Source organism: Phyllostomus hastatus, unplaced genomic scaffold, assembly GCF_019186645.2.
Source record: "Phyllostomus hastatus isolate PE091 unplaced genomic scaffold, TTU_PhHast_1.1 phas_contig_40, whole genome shotgun sequence".
Lineage (NCBI taxonomy): Eukaryota > Metazoa > Chordata > Mammalia > Chiroptera > Phyllostomidae > Phyllostomus > Phyllostomus hastatus.
Window position 1 is genome coordinate 5,750,366 of NW_025333872.1, and position 21,402 is coordinate 5,771,767.

At 56.1% G+C, this 21,402-nt stretch overlaps 2 protein-coding genes and 1 long non-coding RNA gene across 4 annotated transcripts in view; 1 reads left to right on the top strand and 2 right to left on the bottom strand.

The window, feature by feature from the left end:
- The window catches only part of TFEB (transcription factor EB), a 44,892-nt gene extending 36,545 nt beyond the window's left edge, over positions 1 to 8,347 (bottom strand). The window contains exon 1 of one of the 2 annotated variants that reach the window (XM_045843093.1): positions 8,083 to 8,347. The gene's annotated coding sequence lies outside the window, so the exon portion shown is untranslated. Of the gene's footprint in view, positions 1 to 5,302; positions 5,603 to 8,082 lie in introns of those variants that run through there. The other variant, XM_045843094.1, reaches the window with a different exon arrangement.
- Positions 8,348 to 9,704: 1,357 nt separating this feature from the next.
- Positions 9,705 to 17,033, bottom strand: PGC (progastricsin). Its single transcript, XM_045843097.1, has 9 exons — positions 16,877 to 17,033; positions 15,355 to 15,505; positions 14,852 to 14,969; positions 13,919 to 14,037; positions 13,201 to 13,400; positions 12,285 to 12,407; positions 11,558 to 11,705; positions 10,698 to 10,796; positions 9,705 to 9,988 (listed from the first exon to the last, which is right to left on the bottom strand). The coding sequence occupies exons 1-9, from the start codon at positions 16,933 to 16,935 to the stop codon at positions 9,836 to 9,838; spliced, it is 1,170 nt and encodes a 389-aa protein (XP_045699053.1). The 5' UTR covers positions 16,936 to 17,033; the 3' UTR covers positions 9,705 to 9,835.
- LOC123821576 lies at positions 13,379 to 13,646 on the top strand. The gene is made up of 2 exons (XR_006786142.1): positions 13,379 to 13,434; positions 13,524 to 13,646. It is a non-coding gene; the product is annotated as an uncharacterized LOC123821576 (long non-coding RNA).
- Positions 17,034 to 21,402: the final 4,369 nt, after the last annotated feature.

Below are 21,402 nucleotides of genomic sequence, written 5' to 3' on the forward strand. Positions count from 1 at the left end.
CCCGGATGCTCACTTGTATAATTATGTATTACATTATATATATGCTCTTTTCACCAAGTGTGTTATATTCCACAATAAAAAGGGGGAGAAAGAAATCAGATAGAACTAGAAATAGAAGTTCTAATATTTTCTTCTCACACCAAGCTTTGAATACCATGCTAGCTAGGCCAAACTGGATGAGAAGCCACGGTCACAGGTCTGGAGTGTGTGGTGACATGCAGGGCTGTCTGTGGAGGGCTCCCCCAGCTGGCCCAGGCTACTGGCTGCCCCTGGGCCCACAGCCCCTCTCACCTCCCACCTTCCCACCCACCTCAGCCTGCGTGGGGCCACTCTCTGGGCCCTCAGAGGCTCCCAGGAGCAGGCACTGAAGGAGTGGGGTGAGCCTCAGACCCCCTCTGAACACACCAAAAGAACGGAAGCAGAAAAAAAAAATCAAAGAGAATGGAGAGAGGGGAACAGAGCAAGAAAGACATGCACGAATTGAAGACTGATTCCAGATGCAGTGGAACTGGTTGGAAAGTCAGAGGGATTGGGGGCAGGGAGGGGTAGGTGAGAGGGCGTGGGAGGCAGGGAACACAGGCAGAGTGCCCCAGGGTCCAGGCCCAAGCCTGCAGCTCCAAAGAGGCCTGAGCTGCGGGGCCCAATTTAGCAGCCCGTCCCCCACGGCCCAGGGCTTTCAAGTGGCAGGTGCGTGGCTCAGGGGCCTCTCTGTGGCCCTGCCTCACAGTCTGCAGCCTCTAGTCCTCCTGGAAGAAAGGATCCGTCCCAGAGGGAAGCCTCCCAGGCCGGCAGAGGTGACCCCCAGGGGAAAAGACCTGGGGGAGGTAGAGCCATCCTTTCTGGAGCCCAGAGGGCAGGAAGGGCTGGGCCAGGCACAGTGCTGGCAGGAGCCCTTTTGTAAAGACTCTCTCTAGACCAAGGAAGGATGCTATTTAGAGTGAAGGGTCAGGTGTGGACACGTGTGCATCAATTTAAGATGCTACTCTGTCCCATCTTACAACGCTGCCTTTCTCTGCCCTCCATGATTACTGAAATTCCCCACTAGGCTGTCAGCTTTGAGGAGGAGCCATGTCCTTATTCCCATCGCCCTGCTGGGCCAGCCCTGCCCTGGGCACCCAGGAAGTGCTTGGTTCACGCCTGTTGACCCCAGTGGTGATTGAGGCCATGGAGTGCCAGAGTGGCGCCTTCGTGCTGCCTGGGCCTCGGTCCCCTCCTCTCGGCAACGTGAGGGCAGCACCAGGGGCATCAAAGGCCCCTGGCCCCACATCCCCAAGCCACCCGCAGCAAAGCCAGCCAGTGCCACACCGGCCGGGGTGGCAGAGAGTACACCTGGCTACAGCCGGGAGGGGACAAGAGGCAGCAGGCAGTGGATAGTATAGTGTGTCACTTGGCACCCTTCGGGGACTGCAGGGGGCCGAGGCAGGTGCTTTCCCAAACCAATTATAAACAAGGCCGAGGACAGGCTGTGACTTTCCTTGGCAAACAGGAGAAAACAAACCGAGCCCCACCCCACAGCCCCAGTGGGGGCGAAGCCCTTGGTGGGGTGGGGGGAGGGACGGGCTGTGAGCCCCACACCGGAGCGAGGCTGGGCCTGGGTCGCTGAGGTGTGGGGCAGGGAGGTCCTCCTTGAGGAGCTGTGTGTGGTGTGGGCTGCTGAGGCTGGTCCTGGTCTCTGGGCACGTGAGGGGGCCCAGATCCTGCCCCTCACTCCACAAAGGCTAGTGCGCACCCACTATGTATCCCCCGCTCTCTTCTAGTCACGGAGGGGACTGCACTGAACGGAACAGACCAAAACCTGTGCTCGGGCTGCTGACAGCTGAGTGGTTCATTCATCTGTTGACCCACTGGCTCTCAGCCCAGCTCACCCTGCCTCCTCCTGCAACGCTGAAGGCTGGCCACACCCTCTTCTCACCCACCAGGCTTTGCTCCAGCTCCCCCAGCTTCTAAGGAAGACTCTACCCTCACCAGCCCGGCGTGACCCCCAGAGTCACCGGACTATCTGCTGTCTTCTAGAAGGCAACAGAGACACCCTACCTCACGCACTGACCCCCCCCCACCCCAACCCACCCAACATCTCCAGTCTGGGTGAGGAAAGGAGAAGGGACTGGCTGCTTTTTGTGCATTTTAGCATTTTTATTATGAACAAGGAATACAACTCAGTGATCCAATACTGGCCCTCTACGGGGTGGAAAAATAAAATATAGCGTAATAGGCCTCATTGCAACACAGCAGGGGGCTGCGCCAGACACCTCCCCCTGTTCCATTCGTGCTGCTCTGGCTCTGGGCGCTTCTGCAGGAGCTGGGTGCCTGCCCCCTGTCTGCTAGCTCTCAGGGCCAGTCCATCCTCCGCCGTCCACCTCATCCCGCCTCGACCAAACAGCAAGTGTTTCCCGAGCCCCACAGGGGGGTGCCGAGCACAAGGCGGGGCCATGGTCAGTGTAACAGGAGGTGGGGGGCAAAGAGCCCTGCAGGGGACTCAGAGTGGCCCCTGCCCCTGGGGACCCGGCTTCAAAAAGAAGACGGGCCTAAGGGGCCCAAAGAAGTCAGAGGCCCAGGGGAGAGAAGGCTGCTGCCTGGGTCTCCGCAGAGCTGCGGGTTCTGCAGGCTGTGGGTGGTCTGAGGACCAGCAGCACTAGCATCACCTGAGGGCTTGTCAGAAATGCACGCTCCAGACCTGCGAGTTCCAGACCCCGCTCAGTCAGAGACCCTGGGCGAGAAGGGGCGCCAGTGAGCTGTGTTTGAACAATTCCCCCAGGTGAGTCTGGTGCCCACTCAAATGTGAGAACCACTGTCTTCCAGAAAGAGCATCAGAATCATTTGGAGGATTTTTTTTTTAAATATTAATGCCTAGGCCCCTCCCGCAAGACACAGGCGCAATGGTATTTCTGTGAGAGCTCCCAGGTGACTATGACACCCGGCTGGGGCTGCAGTTGGATGGAACAGTCCTCTGGGTCTCCCAGGAAGGTGTGCCTTGAGGCACAGAGGCTTTGGATAGGAAGGCAGCAGAGGATGGGGTGTCAGCTGAGGAAACCAGCACGAACAGGGCCTGGAGGAAGGGCACAGGGGCCACGGGTTTCCGGGGAGCCTGTCCGGGCTCCTGGATTAATCCCCATGGTATCACATTTTACGTTGGGACTTCCTCTGTGTGCAAACACAAGGAGGTTGCCCGAGGAAGCTGGACCGGGGTGGGATGGCCAGACTTCATTTCTCCTCCTCCTTATGCCCACACTTAAGGGCCAGGAAGTAAACCTGGTAGTGACTCTGCTCCCTGCTTCTGCCCCTCTGAGACGCCCTCTGCTTTCACCCATTGTCCCGCCACCCCACAGCAAAGCACTTCCTATGGGCATGCTAAGTTCCAGGTCCTGCTCTATCACTGGGATTGTGGCTCTGTCTTCAGTGACATTGCAGCCAAGCCAAGGGAATCTGTGTCTGGTCAGAGCAGAGGAGGGGCAGGCAGCAGGAGCACAGGGGAGAGCCACAGCTCAGGAGCAGGTAGTAAGTGACCAGGCCAGATGCCTCCCAAAGAGTCCCAAGGGACAGGCCGAGCCGGGGTGGTGGGGATGCTGCAGGCATTGCCAAGTCCCCTGTGCTATCCTGCTAAATGTGGAGACCAGGCTGAGCATGGAGCAACAGGGGGTGGTGGGGACTGTGGCCATAGAGTCTGCAAAGCAGTGTAATGCATTTCATTTGCACAGGGTGCTATTTGCAGCCCATAGGTCTTTATTTCTTCCCTAGAGCTCTCTGTGCCTCTATTGCTTCACTTGAAAATGAGAAATAAAGAAATAAGTCAGTTAGCCCTGGTTGGTGTGTCTCAGTGGATTGAGTGCTGGCCTACGAACCAAAGGGTTGCTGGTTCGATTCCCAGTCACGGCACATGCCTGGGTTACAGGCAGTTCCCCAGTGGGGGGCACGTGAGAGGCAACCACACATCGATGTTTCTCTCACTCTCTCTAAAAATAAAGAAATAAAATCTTTTAAAAAGTCACAAAAGAAATAAGTGAGTTGTAAGAGTTGATGGTGATAACAAGTAACATTTTTGAGCACGGCGCCGAGTCCCACACATGCAGCGTGCATGCACATACTTAGCCCTCGCTACAGCACTATCAGGTAGATGCTACCGCAATCCCCACTCTGTAGGTGTAGAAATGGAGGCCCAGTGGGGTTAAGCAGTTTGCCCAGGATCACACCGCTAGAAGAGGGCAGAGCTGGGATTCCCGGCCAGGAAGCCTGGCCCCAGAGTCCATGCTCTCAACGGCCCCCCACCGAGGTTACACTTAGCCCAGTGCTCACTACACAGTAGCCATGGCTATGTCCCAGGAGACACCGGCTGGTCGCTCCACCAGGGCCAGCCTTTGGCCAAAGCTCTACTGAGTGGACTGCCGTGGTCCCTCACACTCCCCTGCACACTTCTGGTGCCTCTGCGGGGGTCGCTAGGAGGTTTGCACAGGTGAGTTAGGTTCACAGACAGGGAAACGGAGGCTGGGAGGAGCAGGAAGCTGCCCCAGCCACACAGCCTGTCAGAGGCAGGGTGGGGTCTCCTGGGCGCCCATGACTTTCGCTGCTGTCTCATCGTCACCCAATAGCCCCCACAGCCTTTTCTCTACATCTGATTAAACAAGTGCCCTCTGAGCTCAGGCCTCACTGGAAGGTAACGTGTGTGGTTTCCAGGGAGACCCAGGAAGCCTTGTCTGAAGCCAGGCCAGTCCAGAGAGTTCTCAGCAGGGGTCCTCTGATCACCTGTGACAGCAGCTCAGAGAAGGAGCCAAGAGACAGGTGTGGCCCTGGGGCAGGGGCCTCATCGAGTTCTCATTGCCCCCAACCCCTGCCCTGCCAGAGCAGCAGACCTGAGTGGGGGGAAGAAAGTTCCCAGACCACCACACACCCACCTCTTCAGAGAAAACTCCTGGAAACCCTGAAGTGCTCTCTAGGGATTGGGGACACAGGCTTCGGAGTCATTCGGGCCTTGGTTAGAATCCCTACCACTTCTAGGCTGTGTGACTTCAGGCGACTGACTTCTGAGTCAATATAATGAAAATAATAGTTCCTACCTCATTCTAAAGAATGCACAGTAAGTGTTGGCCACTGTTGTTTAGAACTAAGTTTTATTATAATATTGTTCTATCATAGTATAAAGAGAATATTCCATTAATATAATATTGTGTTATTGTCACACTCACATAGACACCCATATACACAATTCTCCTATATACACACTGGTGCCTGTAATCTCATAATCACACACACAAAACCCCATCAATCACACACACCCCACAGGACACCCAGAGCAACACAACGGACTCACCATGTACCAGGCACAGCTCCTGTCTGAATCCTCACAACAGCCCATGAGATGTGTACATCTTTACGTCCCTCTTTTCAGATGGGGATACACACATTACTTGCGTATGTTCTGAATCCTGGGACATGGACACTTCAGAGAGCTCTGGGAAGCCTAAGCTCCCTCCTTCTGTATTGCAAGAAGCCAACTCAATGTCCACGGTCATCTCCAGGGTGGCCCCAAGCTGGGCCCCAAGTGCTCACTGCCCTCCATCCACAGGACAAAGGCCTAACCTGGCTTCTACACTGGCTGTGGCTGGGGAAACCCCAGCTGCCAGCAGAAACCAAGTTGACTTTGAAAAGGAAGAAACAGACACCAGCGGGTGGCTGGGCCACTCCCTGTGGGGGCAGGTGCTAAGTAACTCTATAAACTCTGGCTAGTGATGCAATGACAGCCATAAACAGAGCCCCAGGAGGGATCAGGGCCTGAAGCCAGACCCTCAAAGGGCAGCCAGCCCTGAGGGGAGGGAAGCCCCTCCTACCCACTTTCCAGCAGAGAGACTGAGAAGGGTCCTGACGGGCAATGGGGATGGACACTGCGTATCTCTCCTCTTCCAGGACCCTACCTGCCTGCCCTGGCCCGGCCCCTGCTCACCTCTGACTGTTAGTCACCAGGCCATCAGCACTCAGAAGCCCAGCTGGCTCTCCCTGGATTCAGTGCTCTCCTGAGGCGATGTCCCCTGCCCCAAACCCTGCACACCTTCCATGGGACCCAGAACCAGGAGGCCTGAGTTTCCATTCAGCTGCACCTCAGTTAGCTGAGGGACGGCAAAACAGCACTGCAGCTGTGACAGGCCCTGTCCACTGTAAGCAACACCGGCCCCCTCCAGGAAAAGAAGAGCACAGAGTCACCTGAAACAGCCTTTCATTTGCACTCTGGTTCCCACTCTCCTGTCCCCGCAGCCAGAAAGAAAGGGGCCAAGTCAGTCGCTATTTTTCCCAAGGCTAGGGAAACTGAGGCACAGTACCAGCATACCAATAAACTACCAGACTGGATGGACTCTTAAGACTCCGGCCTTTCCCTTTCCAGTGCCTCTATAGACGCCTTTAACTTTGCTGCTGTCTCTTCCCCAGACTGTGATCGCACTGAGGGCAGGGTCTAGGAGCTGTCTGCCAGACTTGGCACAGAGAAGGCCTCTGAGGGAGCAGGCCACGGAGCCAAGAGCTGCATTCTGATCTGAGCACACGGGCATCTAGCCACCCTAGAGAAAAGAAGGTCTTGAGCTGGTGGAATCTTGGCCAGAGCAAGTGCAAGGGCCTGAGTCCACATCCCAGAGGTGTGGGGGGGGGCGGGGGGGTGCTGCATTCGCCTTGTTCCCCTCCCTGCTCCACTAAGCAACCCCTCACTCAGCGGGGTAGGAGTGGAGGCTGAGAGGTAATTAACTGGCACTTCCCCAGAGAACGAACTCGAAGCCAAAGCATTGCACTCAAGTTTAGTCTAGAAACTGCCCACCCAAAACCATCCCCAGAACAGACAGGCTGGAGTGGACGGGGGGGGGGGGGGGGGGATCCGCCAAGGACTCCGTGGTGAGGGACTGGCAGGGAACCAGAAAGGGGGAGCGCGGGCACCGCCCTCTGTCCCCCTGGGCGCGAGGCTGGGGTGCGCCAGGCTGCTGCGGCGCGAACCTGCTCTCGCAACCCGAAGCAGCTCGGAGCAGCAGTGCGTGAAGCCAGAACCCGGACTGGGAGGGGGCCGAGGGGCGGGAACCGAGCTGGCATCAGCCCGCTCCCTTCCAGGAGGTAAGAGCACGCGCGGCGGCGCAGTAGCCGTCTGGAGTGCAGGGAGGGTGAGTGTGAGCGCTGACTTGGGGGACGCGACAGCCTGGGGTTGGGCAGTGCGACCTCAAGGAATAGGGGGGAGGGGCGTGTTTCCCGGGATTCGGGACCAACAAGGTGTGTGTGTGTGTGTGTGTGTGTGTGTGTGTGTGTGGTTCTCGGGGAATGGGCAGATGACTGGGAACTCCCGGTAAAATAGAAAGGAAGAGGGGTGCACAGAAGGTAAGCGGTGGGGTTGGGGTTCCCAAGGTCGTGGAATAATGCAAGGGGGAGAAAAAGACAGCGCTCAGGGGTTCTGGGGGACGCGAGCAGGGGCGGCTCCTTCTTCAAGAGACGCAGGGAGAGGAAGGGGCGGGCGGGGAGGGGAGGATGGTACTTCCACCCGTCCCCAGCCCCCGCCCTCGACAGCCCAGCCCCCGGGGCGTGGCGCCGCTCCGGCCCTCCCACTCCCCCGGACCATCCCCGCAGGGCCTGGCTGGGCCCGGCTCGGCCCCCGCACACCTCCCCTACCTCCGCAGCCCTCCCCCGTGCCGTCCGCCCCCACCGCGTCCGAGGGAGAAGAAGTGGGCGCGGGGCCCACGCGTCCCTCAAACTTCTCGCAAGTTCACTCCCACGCCTCCCGCCCCTTCGGCTCTCCGCTCCCGGGGCCGGGAAGGCCCGTGCCCGCCCCGGCCCCTCCCGCCTGGTTACATAAGGTCGCAGAGAAGCCGCCCCCGGCCCGGGCCCGAAGGGAGGGGCCGCGCCGGTTCCCGGGAGCGGCGGGCAGCGCCGCTCTGGCCACGCGCCGGGCGTCCCGGGCTAGACCGACAGCGGGGCCGGCGGCGGCGTGGCGCACTCCGTCTCGCTCCCCTCTCCAGCCCGCACCCTCACCCACCCACCTGTCTCCCGGACCCACGGGACGGGGGCGGGGGAGTCTGGGCCGGGAGCTCCGGGCCCTCCGCGCACCCCTGACCCCCCGGCCCCGCTCACCTAGCTCTGAAGGTCAATCCGTCCGCCGCCCGCGCCCCGGGGCTCCGGCAACTTGTCCCAACTTCAGGTGTCCGGCCCGCAAGCTGCGAATGCCGCCCCCTCCCGAGTTCCTCCGGCTCGGCACCCCCAGGGAGGCCCGCTCTGTCCGCCCTTCCCGCTGCCGTCGGCGCCGCCGCCAATCCCTACGTCTAGCCAGCGGCCGCCGCCTCCGCTGTCACCGAGCCCCGCGCCCGGCGCCCCGGCTCTCGCTGTCACTCCGCACCCACTTCCCGCGGCGCCCGGCAGAGGGCAGCACCCACCCCCCCGGCCCCGCCCCGCCCCGCCCCCCGGCCGGCCTGCCTGCCGCGGTGCCCGCTGGGAAATGTAGTCTTTGCTGCAGCTGTCCCTGGCACGCGGGGGGTTTGTAGTCCTGCTCTGTGGGCCCAAGGCTGTATATATACAGGGACTTCACGTTTAACTTGGAACTTTTGTGCCACTTCGTATCTTCCCCTTCTGCAAGTTTTCTTTCTCTTCTCAGTCAGTGATGTCCCGAACCAGAGCTCATCGCTAATACACCCTGTGGCCTGTCTGACCCCAAAGAGAAGCATGCAAGCATGCTGTCTTTCCCAGAGTCTGGGAAAGATGTAGGGCCCCAGGTGGTGTGCTATTGTCGTAGTAACTCCTGGGTGGCAACCTCAGTCTCCCACCTGATATGCAGTGGGGCAATGGGCCTGCACTTCTACCTCTGTCCCCGAGCATAAGGGGCAAGGTTGGGGTCAGCCTGGTGAAGGACAAGGTAAAAAGAAATGTGGCTGTGGGATGGAGCTCCCCTCACCTCCCATTAGGAGTTTTCCACTTACAGCTCCCCCCTACCTAGGTCTCATCAGTCGGAGCTTGCTGGTAACCCCCACCACTAGCAAAATCAGAAATGTTCTGATCTTTCATGTCACCTTCCCCTGTTGAACATTACAGGGTGCTGGGCTATCATCTTCTTGTCTACTGTTGAGGTCCAGCCCTTGCTCAAATACAGGCCCTGGGACAGAGGTGTCTGGGTGAAAATATGATCAGCTTAACTCAGCTCAGACCTTCAGAAACTTTCCTGGAAATAGGTTCTGGTGGCATCAGCCTCCTCCCTAGAGGACCCATGACTTACAAGCGCACACACATAGGCATCCTTGGCACCTGGCATGCCTCAGGCAGCTCCTAGTGCAAACTTGATCCCAGATGAGGAAGTACATTTGGGATTCATTTGACCCCCTAGCCACACTGCTAGTGGACATGCATGTGGACATGCATGAAGTAAATCTGGTGATAGTTTGGTAAGTTATCATTACATCAGCAGAGCATTTTGGGTTGCAGAGTAGGGCCCCCTTTCCCTTTGATGCCACTACCACTGTTGGCATCCCTGTCTAGAAAGAAGCTGTGAAGGGTATAGGGTCCATCCCCAAGCCCTCCCTTATGTTCCATTTCTTTTAGAATCCCAGTGACACACCCAGAAAACTCAAAGCAACTAAGGGACAACCTGGTTCAGCAGACACAAATTCACCCCTGAGATCAGCAGAAGCAAATCTCACTCCCTACTCCCTGAGACCAGAAGCGGCCTTACAGGCTACAGCTGCCCTCTAAAAAACAACAGGCTAATCAACATGGAGAAGAACTATTTATTATTAGAAAAAGTCCAGAGTCCAGAAAAGAAAGCCTGAATCCAGAGAGAAGCCCCGGCAAGGTGGGGGGCTGAGAGGAAGAAGGGAGCCCAGGTGTCCAGGCACTGAGTCTAGGCGGCAGTGGCGAAGCCCACCCTGTTGTTGCCCATGTCGTAGACGGAATAGTAGGACCTAAGGAAGACGTCCCCGAGGATCCAGAGGGGCTGGCCATTCTGGGAGGGCAGGTAGGTGGCCTCAACCCCCACGGTGCAGTAGCCGTTGTTCTGCACAAGACAAAAGCACAACTCTCATTCATTTTGCCCACACATGGACAAGGCATGGGGTGCACGTGCAGAAATTAGTGAGCCAGGGTGTGTGCCCTTGAGGGCTCAGGCCAACCGAGCAGCTGGCGCAGGGGCTGATGGGAGGAATTTCTGGAATGGAGGAACACAGTCTGCAGTGACCCTCTGCAGGGACTCCTCTCTTTGTGTCCTCCCCCGACTCATCTCCCTCCTGCTCCCTGTTTAGAGCGAGTCAGCCTGGTGGTCAAGCCTTTGAGGCAGACCAACTTGGATCCAGACCTTAGTTTCACCCTGACTAGCTGCGTAGCCTTGAGTGAGTTACCTAAACACTTGGAACCTCCACGTATTCACTTGTAAAATAGAAATTAGTATCTTCCTCATTGAGTGTTGGGACAATTAAGTGGGATAGTGTAGACAAAGGGCTTTGCACAGTGGCTGACCTTGGTAAGCACATAACAAAGAACCCAGTGCCTCTCCCCACTAACTAATAATAGTAATGAATAATAGATGACACACTCTTCACAGCCTGGTTCCAGAGGAGGGCATTTAGAATCAATGAGTGGGGAAACTAAATCAGTGCTACAGGAAGTCGGAAAATGGCACAAGGTAAGTAGGCGGAGCGTTTCTGGCTCCTCACACCTTCCTCCCACCCTGATCCCTGCTCGCTCAGCCTGTGGGGACCAGGACTTACGTTGAGGATGTAGGAGGAGGGTGGCAGAGGGAACTGCACTCCGTTGATGATGAAGGTGAAGGTGGGCAGGTTCTGGATGTTGTTACAGTTCACAAGAAACTGCAGAGAGAAGAACAGGGCCCAGGTTGTCTCATCTCCTACCTGAGAGTAGCTCCCAACTCTGTCACCTCAGCCCTGCTGGTCCCAGGCCTGAGTCCCAAGCCTGCTTTTGGACTGAGGTGGCGGCACTCAAGGAAAAGTCCTGTGTAAGCACTGCTGGCATTATGTTTGTACTCACATACAGGAGACAGGATTTAGGGAGACCTGAGCATCTCTGCCACAGCCAAAACCTTACTTTTGCCTGACCTCCCCCGCCCCGTTGACAGATTGAATCTGTGCCCCCTCTCTACCACTGTCTTTTGCAAACACACAGGTCTGTGGAAGGAGCAGCCCATCGGTCCCGTCCCGCAGAGGCAGTGGGAATGCATTATTTAGGCAAATCCCTTGCTGGGCTCAGGGGAGAGGAGGGGCAGGGGGCCTGGCCCCATGAAGGTGGGGGACAGGTGGATTAAAAAGTTATTCTCTGTTGCTCACCAGCTTGGCCCCCCTTTCCAGTTATTTCTCTCTTACTTCAAAGTCCAGCAATTGTTCACCCTGTTTCCACTGAGGAGCTGAGGCTCAGAAAAAGTTCTGCCTAGAAGGCGCCTCCTCACAGCCACTCAGCACAAGTATCTGCACCCCTGAATCAGGCTCCAGGCCCCCATCCCAGTCATCCCAGGGTCCTGCACATCCAGTGCCTTGGGAAGCTTGAAGTAGGGAGGGCAAGAATCAGGCTATTTCTGGGCTCCCAGGAGAGGCCAGCCACGCCTCCAGCGACACACCTGTCCGTACTGGTCCTCCTGGGCCCCCGTGGCCTGCAGGAGGGCGCTCAGGTACTGCTGGGGCACGGTGAGCAGAGACGTGCCTGTGTCCACGATGGCCTGGCATCCCTGGGAGCACCAGCCAGAGGCCTGGCCACCAATGAGGAACCTGAACGGAGAGATGAGCGGCTTTGGCACCCCCAGCTCAGGGCAGCTGGGGGTGGGCTTTGCCCACCTCTGAGGGACTAACAGCTACAGCCACAGAAGCAAGGTGGGGAAGATAAGGACTCTGCAGAGGTCAACCCAGTCGTTCCTCGGCTCATACCAGAGTTTACCTAAGGCTACTTAAATGGCCATGGACTCTCTTCTGAAAAGTTCCAAGGAAGGTCTGGAAACATTGATTTGTGGTAAGTACTTTAAGCAAATTAGCCCCTCCCCAACTACCACACACCCCAATTGCTAATCTGTAAGCCTATAGAGCTAGACAACAGGTTCTGAAATGTTTGGGATTCCAGATCCTGCCCCTTCCTCTGTTGCCCCATCCCATCCCTTTTCTGCTGGCTGAGCTGGGCCTCGAAACTCCTGCAGAGGGTGGCTGTGGCTTTGTGAGGGCAGGCCTGAAGAGGGTGGGGGGTGCTCTGTCCCAGCCCCTCAGCGGTACCTGGCTGTGTGTGTGACATGAAGCCAGGCACTTCATGACCTGGCTCCAAAGAAGTGCCCACAGCCCCAGGGTCTCGCCAAGACTTACTCCTCAATGCCAATCTGCCAGTAGAGCTCCTGGGTGACCGGAGCCCAGTAGATCTGCCCCTGGTACAGGCTGTTGTCCACACCCCCGAAGATGACTGCTCCTCCGTTCTGAGAACCCTGCTGGCTGCAGGGGCGTAGGGAAAGGTGAGTCAGGGAGCGGCTGTGAGAAGGGACTTCCCTGGGAGCTGAACTTGAGTGTGGAACTGGGGGAAGCTCCTAAAGGCTACACTCGGGGTCATTATAAACAGAGGAAGTAAATCAGCAATATTAGTAACAGGGTAGGTAATATGGTTGGAAATCAGATTCCAGTTTTCAAGCTCTGGATGGTAGATGCTCTCTCTTCAAGGTGGTTGGCTAAACCTCAGGGGAAAGAAGGAAAGTCCATTCCAAGCCTCACACCCCCTCCTACTGCCTGGCTCCCAGGCCCAACCGCAGAACGAATTGTGTTCACTGTTGTTTGTGGTGAGGATAACCACTTGTTAGGAGTTAATGGTGCACTTTGACCAGAATCTGGGCCTGGCTCTGGTTCCAGGAGCTAGCAGGAACAACAGACCGAAGGAGATGAAGCGATAGATCACTATACAAAAGAAGTGTCCAGGTAGTAAGCATTGGGTCAGAAGGAAATGAGCTAACTGGGGACCTGGGCAGGCGGTAAACCCAAGAGGTATTAAGAATCAGCAGCAATACTCGAAGCAAGCTCGGCCAGAGGAGGGAGCGATGCTGGGGGGAGTGGGCTGGGGACAGAGGCAGGGATGGGGGGGCAGTCAGCAGTCCAGGAGGGAGGGCCCTGGGACAGCATGGCTGGGCCCAAGTGCTCTCTGGGAGGCCTCCGAACCCCAAAGGATGGAGTCTCAGCTGTCCAGGATGAAGGAGGTAGGGAGGGGCTGGGACCTGGGGACCCCCAGGCCATTCCTCACTTGCTGAGGTAGAAACTGAAGACGGGGCTGGTGAGGGCGCCCTCCTGCAGCATGCCCTGCAGGGCCGTGGTGGCCCCGCCCATGGCCAGGGCTGGGTAGGCCATGCCCATGATGCCATCAAACTGTGCATAGACGAAATTGGTACCCGGCTCATTCTCACTCAGGCCGAATTCCTGGTTGGGGACCTGGATACTCTGGACCTGGAGGGGACATGGAGCATGCACGGTGACAAGTGTAAATCCACCTACTCCCTCCCAGACATCCCCACAGACCCCTCAAGATTCATTCTTTATCCTTCACCTGTCCTCCTTCCTGCTTGACAGGTCTTGCAAGAGCCACTTTCTTTCCTGAATGGCCTTCCCTGACCACCAGCACCCCTTCCCAGGAGCTGGGCCATCCCATTTGTCGCGGTGTCCTCGGTGTCCTGCACGTGATGGCCCTGAACTCCAAACCCCAAAGGATAGAGCCTCAGTTGTCCAGGATGAAGGAGGTGGGGAGGGGCTGGGACCTGGGGTCCCGTGTCCTGCACATTCGGTGTCCTGGGGGTTCAGTGAGTGAATAAATGGGCCCTGACTGTGCTGATTTCCTGTCCCGTGCAGCGGAGCACGAGGTGTTTTCCATATGTTTTAGGGCCTCTGTCTAGATCTCTTGATTAGTCTCTGAGGCTTGTGAGGTGAGAGCCCACGTCCTGGGTGGGAACGGCAGCAGCATCACTCACCGTCATAGTGTCGTAGCCAAAGAAGCCAGTGAGGCTGCCGCTGCCGTACTGCAGGGAGAAGGTCTGCCCATTGGTGGAGTAGGTGGAGGACTGGCTGGGGTTGAAGCGGTTGTGCCCAGCTGCAGGGAGAGGGAGGATCCGGGAAGTCGGGCTGGAGCACGGGGGGCTGCCCTGGCTCTCAGGCCTGTGTTCACATCCTGTGGCCTCAGCGTACCCTGCCACCCATCATGTTGGGGGACGGGCCAGTCCAGGTTCCCAGCATTCAAAGGCCCACAGGACTGGACAGCCTTGGCCTCCAACTTACAGACTCTAGGGAGCCCTAGGGCAGCCATATCCCCATGGGCTGGTTGCACAGATCCGTCCCTGTCTCCCCAGCCCCAGCAGGTACCCGGGCACACAGTGAGTGCCTATAAATGACTCTCCAGGACCCCTTGCTTTCCCTAGCCCTCACCAAGTCAAGAAGCTAGCCATTCCAAGATCCTGAGATCATCAAGGGTGGGGCCAACGGGGGACCCTCTGGACTACAGGTGTGAGGACCCAAACCTCAAGGCTTTGATAGATACCAGAGCAGCCTTAAGACAGTGAACATCATCTGTCTCCAAATACGACTGCAGGACGGGGCCCACATCCTGTATTGTCCTTCTGCGTGCCTTGCAGACACTCAGTGAGAACTTAGTGATGAATGGAGCAGAGTGGAGTGGGCTGGAGCCGATGCAGGGATAGGTGTTGGTGAGCAGGGAGGGCAAGGCAGAGTTGCCAGTCCCGGGACCAGCTTCCTCCCTCTGGCTTGGGCATGCCATGTGACCCTGGACAAGTCCCTGGTCCTCTCCAGGACCAGAGCTCCCCCCAGCAATCCCTGTGAAGACTGCCCTTCCCCCATGGTGTCGGGGCCCTCCCCTGCCCACCGCCCCCTCTGCCCAGCCCAGCACTCACTGCAGGCCTGGCTCTGGCAGTACACAGAGGGCACCCACAGGTTGGAAGAGCCAGTATCGAAAAGAACCAGGAAGTTCTGTGGTGGGGTCCCGATGCTGATCTCACCGAAGTAGGCAGCCTGGGGTGGGGTGGTGGAGCAGGCTGTTAGCTCCGGAGGGATCCGGGACCTGCAGCCCAGCATCCCCCATGGGCAGAGCAGAGGACGGACCAGCTCCTGCCCTACAGCCCCCACCAGAAGCGGGGGCCTCAGCCCTCCCTCCACACTTGCCCAGAGCCCACAGCCCCTCAGCCTGCACCTGCCCAGGGCGGCTGCAGAGCTGCCAGGTCAGCCGAGCCCCCTCCCATGCTCTGTCCAGGGAATGAGGTCCAGGCTGGCAGGTCTGAGAGAAGGGGGCAGGGGTTGGGGGTGGGTGGGATGGAGGCGTGCCCCTCGCTGCCCAGGCCTTGCTTTTAGCCTTTGGCAGCAGGGAGAGGGCTTTTACCCCTGGGAGGGTCAGACTCACATCCATGTAGGCCATGGGCTCGTAGGCCACGCTGAAGTCACTGAAATGGTACTTCCGAGCAGGGTCGTACTTGTGGGTCTTCAGGAACTCCTCCAGTAAGCCCTTCTCCTTCATGGTTTCACGGATGGACTTGCCTTTCTTCAGGGGGACCCTGCGGCAGGTCTGAGCGTCAGGGCAGGGTGCCCCCTCTCCGGCAGCTCCTCCAGCCCACAGCCCAGTCCCTCTCCCCATCTCTCGCCAAGGGCCTCAGTCTCCCTGCCGCTCCGCACCCTGTGTCCGTCGCTCGTGTTTGTCTGCGTTTCTCCCTTTCTCCATGTGTTTCTCTCTCGGTCTCTTTCTCCGTGTCTGTCTCTGTCTCTTACTCCCTCCGCCTTTACTTTCGTCCCCTCTCCGCCCCTTTCTTTTGAAACTCTTTTCAGGACTCGCTCCAAGTTTCAGGAAATTGTCTCCTTCACCCTGATGCTCCCTCCCCATCTCAAGGGTCCTCATCCCACCTGGCCCTCTGCTCTCGAGTGCCCCATAGGTCCCTTCCCAGGAAGAGGTGAGGGACTCCAGGCATTACTCTCTGCAGGATATGTGCATTTTTACAAGGTTTCACAGATGACAAACTTCATCCCAGGGCAAGTCCTTTCCTGTGGTGGCTGACAGGCACCTGTCACCAGCTGGCTGTGACAGATTGTGGGTGCAGGGGAGAAGGGCTAGACGGGGGATGGGACAGCAGGGTCCCAGTTCTGCCTCCACTGCTAAATGTCTGGCCTGGGGCCACCCACTGCTCTTCTGGACACAGGAACAGTGGGCAAGTCGGCCTGTGTGGTTTGGGGCCCAGGTCAGCTCTGGAATTGGGGCTTGAGAATTAGGGGTTTCTGCCCGTATCACCCTGGGCTACCCCACTCCTGCCTGGGGCAGGGTGGGGGACATTCACACTGAGCTATTTACATCGAGCTTCTCTAATCACTTCTACAGAATTTCATGTTACAAGAAGTTTCTAAGATGATCCATCTTAGATGATCCACATAAGGAACTGTTCTAAGAGCCGAGGTGTGGCCAGTTCAGCCCTCTGGGTGTCCTGTGAGCCCTGCCCCTCACCCCCTTTCTCCTGACACCTCAGCACATGGAGACTACATCACTGATGTTCCTGCTTAGGTGATTGTATCATCTGCCAAATAAGTTTGGGCCATAAGGAAATGTTTAGCAAATGTCTCCCTACCCAAAGATAATTGTTCTTTTCCGTGAGAGGAACCACAGCCTCCATGCAGGGTCTGCTTGAGCCGTACGTAGACACCCCTATTCTCTGTTTCAGGACCATCTTTCCTCCCTTTGACTGGATGTTTCCTAGGGGGGTGGGCAGACACTGTGTCTCCTCCCTCTTGTAATTCCTGTCCTACCTGCTCAGGGAGCCTGTCCTGCCCCTGGCAGGAATTCTGGAGCAGAGGCAGGTGGGCTGCCCCCTGCCCAACCACCCCTCGCAGGGCTGCAGTCTCCTGCCCAGGCTCCTGCACCTACCACCAGGCCCCAAACTCACTTGATTATCGTCGCCTCCAGGAGCTGGAGGCAGAGCAGGGCCACCACCATCCACTTCATGATGCCAATTCCCGACTGTCCACAGAGCGAGAGCTGCTCCGAGCTGGACACTTGCAGGTAATTGAAAGCCTGAGCCCTCCGTCCTTTATACCCCCGGTGTCCAGAACGGTCCCTGCCTCCCCGCCTTGGGCAAGCATGACCTCAACCCACAATGTAGCCCGTGCTCCGTGTACCAGTTGTTTCTGTGTGTTTTCCCTCACGAGGGTGGCCGCAAAAGACTTTTCATCTTATTGACTTTTCAATACAAGTATGGAGGCCAGGAGGCACGAGCGATAAGAAAGAACAAAGCTGAAGCAGCAAAGATTACTTCTCACCCAAGAATCAGAAGCGTGATGTGGGCATTTGGGCAAGAGGGCCAGGGAAAGACAGAGCCAGAGGGGGCGCCGTGGGCTCTGGAGGTGCATCTCCCATCCTCAGTACTTCTGACATTTCAGAATAAAAAATTCTGCGTTGTGGGCAGTGCCCTGCGCATCACAGGTTGTTTAGCGGCACCCATGGCCTCTGCCCACGAGATGCCAGCAGCGGTCCCCCAATTGTCTCCAGGTGTTGCTACTTGTCTCCTTAGGCTGAAATTGTTGAGAACTGTTGGTTTATGGGTGACAGGCTTGGAGGTCTGACTCAAGTCCTGGCTCCCAGCACCCCCAAGCTGTTGGGGTAAGGGGCTGCAGTTAGGGGCACTGGGGGCTGATGGGGTCAGTGACCAGGATGCTGGTGATGCTCACGGTGCTGGTGAGAGTGGTCCTCGGGGTGATGGAGGTGGCACCGGTGGCACTGATGCAGGTGGTGGGCGGGGACGCCAGTGGCTGAAATCAGAGCTTTTGGGGGCAGCTTTGGAGGCTTTCAGGGTCCAGTGGGGCATCTGGAGAAATCTTTATTACAACTCAGCAAGTTCTCATGACACACTGGTAGGGTAAACCGAAGTGGCTTCTGGCCGTGCCTCTCGTGCTAGTCTGGGACACAGCCGGCTCTTGCTTCTTTTTGTCTTTGTCTCTCTTCTCCAGCCCCACTGCAACTCCACCCCTGATTTTCATTTTCCTGAAATGCTTGTGTCCCCTGTTACTCTCCTCCCAAGCCCTTGTCAGCCCTTTTTCCTGCCCCCAGGTCTGGTCTATCCTGTGCCTCTATCCTTCATCTCCAGGCCCTACCTGCTTCCCAGCTACATGCTTCTCATTGCTTAGGGTGACCTGGAGCTGGCCCAGCACATTAACCTGGCAGAGGAGAGCTTCCCACTTTTGGGTGAGTGGAAAAAAAGCTCTCTGCCACCTGGTACCCCGCACTCAGGGTTCCAAACAGATTTGTGAGGCCCCTCAAGCCCCAGGCAAAAGGCCAAGACCAGGCCTGCCAACACCAGTGTTACCCAGCCAGTGGGGGATTTTCCACTCTGGCCACCACCAGCGCTGCCCAGCCAGAGCCCTAGAGCCTCCCCTGGCCCTGTGAGTGGGGAGGGGAAGGAGGAACACATCAGAGGTCTGCCCAGGCCTGGCCTGGACAGGGAGGTACCTGCCTGATTGTGTCTCAAGGCCAGATCAGCTCCCATTCCTCCTTGTAGTTCCCAGGGACACAATGGACTCTGGGATTGAATGCCTTCCCAGGGGCAGGGGATCTGCAGACTAGGAAGCAAAGGCAAAAGAAAGTCATAGGATCCTTGGAATCTCACCACATCCTCTGAATATAGCAGAGTCCACAGGATCCCCCACGTCTTGCAAGGCCTACTGGGTGCCCCAGCATGGGCCCTTTCCTTATCGGGTAGGACCCAGGGGTTTGACAGCTGCCAGGCCGAACTTGCCCCAACCCCCATGGCACCACGTCCCTCCCAAGCATCACTGGTTTACTGCGTCAGGCCGGACATCCTGCTTGTCTACCGGGCCTTGGGGGTCTGCAGCCCCTGCCGACCCAACCTGACCTGACAGCTCAGTCAGCCCCCTCAGCACCCCAGACATTCCTAATCCTAGTCTGCCCTGGACCGCCCCTCCACGGCCCAGCCCCCTTCCTGGAAAGCTCACTTCTTTCCCTTCTGCATGTCCAAATTCTGCCCATCCTTCAGGGCCTCACCTCCTAGAGCCAGGGATGTGCAGAGTCTGAGGACACCTGGAAGTCATCCAGTGCCACCCCTACCGAGGACAGGAGCCCCAGGAGGCATGATGCATTGGTTCCTGCCCAGGTTCATTTTCTTTTTTCAAAAGATTTCATTTATTTATTTTTAGAAGAAGGGAAGGCAGATAGAGAGGGAGAGAAACATCGACTAGTTGCGTCTCCTATGCACCCTTACCGGGGACTAAACCTGCAATCCAGGCATGCACCCTGACCTGTAATTGAACCGGCGACCTTTTGCTTTGTGGGATGACTCCCAGCCAACTGAGCCCCACCAATCAGGACCCAAGTTTATTTTCTACCCTTAAACACTGCACACCTAACTGTGCTGAGCCCTTGGGACCAGATCTCACGCTGTCTAGGATCAGTCTCCACTTGTTTCCTGGGTATGTTTCCTCTCTCCATAGACTGAAAGCTCCCAGAGGGCAGAGCCTGCGGCTTCCACCTCCCTGCACCTGGCTCTGAGCTCAGGAAATCCTGAGCAGTAGGTGGAGCCCATGGGGTTGTTCCCAGTGGATCTTGGTTATCTCTGCTGCACCCCATTATCCCAGCGCTCGGATTTCCACCCCACGCTCCAAGGGGTCTTGTTAAAATCCAGGCCCTGGGACCCTCTACAGAGTGATAGTCTCCCAGGAAAGAGTTATTTTCTCATCACCCTGTGGCTTTATTGTGTCTCCCTCTAAGCACCACCTGCCTCAAAACTCATCAAAGGCCTCCCAGTGGCTAACCAAATAAAATCCAGTCGTCATCCAGGGCTGCGTGACACGCTCAGTCTGGTCCCTTCCTGTGTGTCCATTCCCATCTTCTACGTCTAACCTACAAATACTCATTGTGACCTCTTTGTTTCCTCTCCACGAGACCCGTTATTTTTCAGCCTCCAGCCCTTTACCCATGCTGTGCTGGCCATCTAGAACAACTTTCCCAAGTCTCTCCTCCTGCAAGACCTTCTCATCCTTTGAGACCTGCAACAAGTGCCACAGAGTCTCTGTGCGATGCCTGCCTACTCTCAAACTGACCCCAGCTGTAGAGGACACTGCTTTCCCTTCCCTTATGGGATTTATTTCACACCATCTTATATGCTGTGACTTGCCCCAAATCCTACCACTTGTAAGTGAAGGGACAGGCCTCTCCTGCACATGGCTCCGTGAGCAGCTCGTTCATCTTTCAGAGTGTCTACAAAAGTGACAGTCATTGCTGAGAATGTCTCAAGGAGAGATGGCAACTATATAGCATGCACACTGCCACTGTCAAAACTTCGCCCATGGCAGACATCACTAATCAAACCTATCACTCTTTCCCGTAGTGCTGAGACATGGCCTTAGGATCCTTTTCACTCTGGTGCTCCATGCAGACATTCTCAGTCAATCTTGAAATGACATTCTCCAAGCCCTTTAATGGAAAGTTTTTTTTTTTTAAATTCTGGTTTCTAAATTGTATTTAGAATTGTATGCATATAACACTTTTTTAAAAAATCAAGGCAACTTGAAACTAGAACTGTTTGTACCATTCTAAATTATCTTCTAGTTCTTAATGTGCATACTTTGGTTTTAACATAGATGTAATCAATGTGTAAATGTGCTTGTCACTTAAGATTACTACATACACATTTCCATGCATTAAGATAAGCTACATTCTTATCACTTTCAGTGGCTACCCAGTGCTCTGTCATCATGGTAGCTAGGATTGCTTAACCCTACTCATTTGGGTTAATTCCAATTTCTCATTACTATCAATAGCACTTGAGCTCAGAAACTAAAAATCATCCAAAAGGAGATAGTAGTGAGCTTCTCATTATCAGAGTCATTCAAGCAGAGGCTAAAGGAGCACCTTCTGAGGAATATTGGTAGAGGTGTCTCTTGCAGCAGGTGTAAGATTGAGCCAAGGATCTGACTCTCTCTGTGTATTAGAACCCCTGAAATGTGCTCACAGAGCTAGAAGGCCTCAGCTTGAAGAACACTTGACTTGGGGTGGTAAACACGCAGTACAATATACAAATAATGTATTGTAAAATTGTATACCTGAAACCTATATAACTTTTTTAAAATTTATCTATTGATTTTAGAGAGAGGGGAGGGGAGAGAGAAAGAAACACCAATTTGTTGTTCCACCCATCCATGTATTCATTGGTTGATTCTTGTATGTGCCCTGACCAGGGAATCGAACCCGCAACCTTAGCATATCAGGACGATGCTCTAACCACCAACTGAGCTACCCAACCAGGGCTTCAACATGTATAATTTTATTAACCAATGCCGCCCCAGTAAACTCAATTTTTTAAAAAAGACCTCAGTTCTGGAGACAGGTCCTCTATAAACTTTGTCTTTGGCTGCTGTCTACATGAATTTTAGTTAAAGCTTCAGCTATTATCTTGGTTTT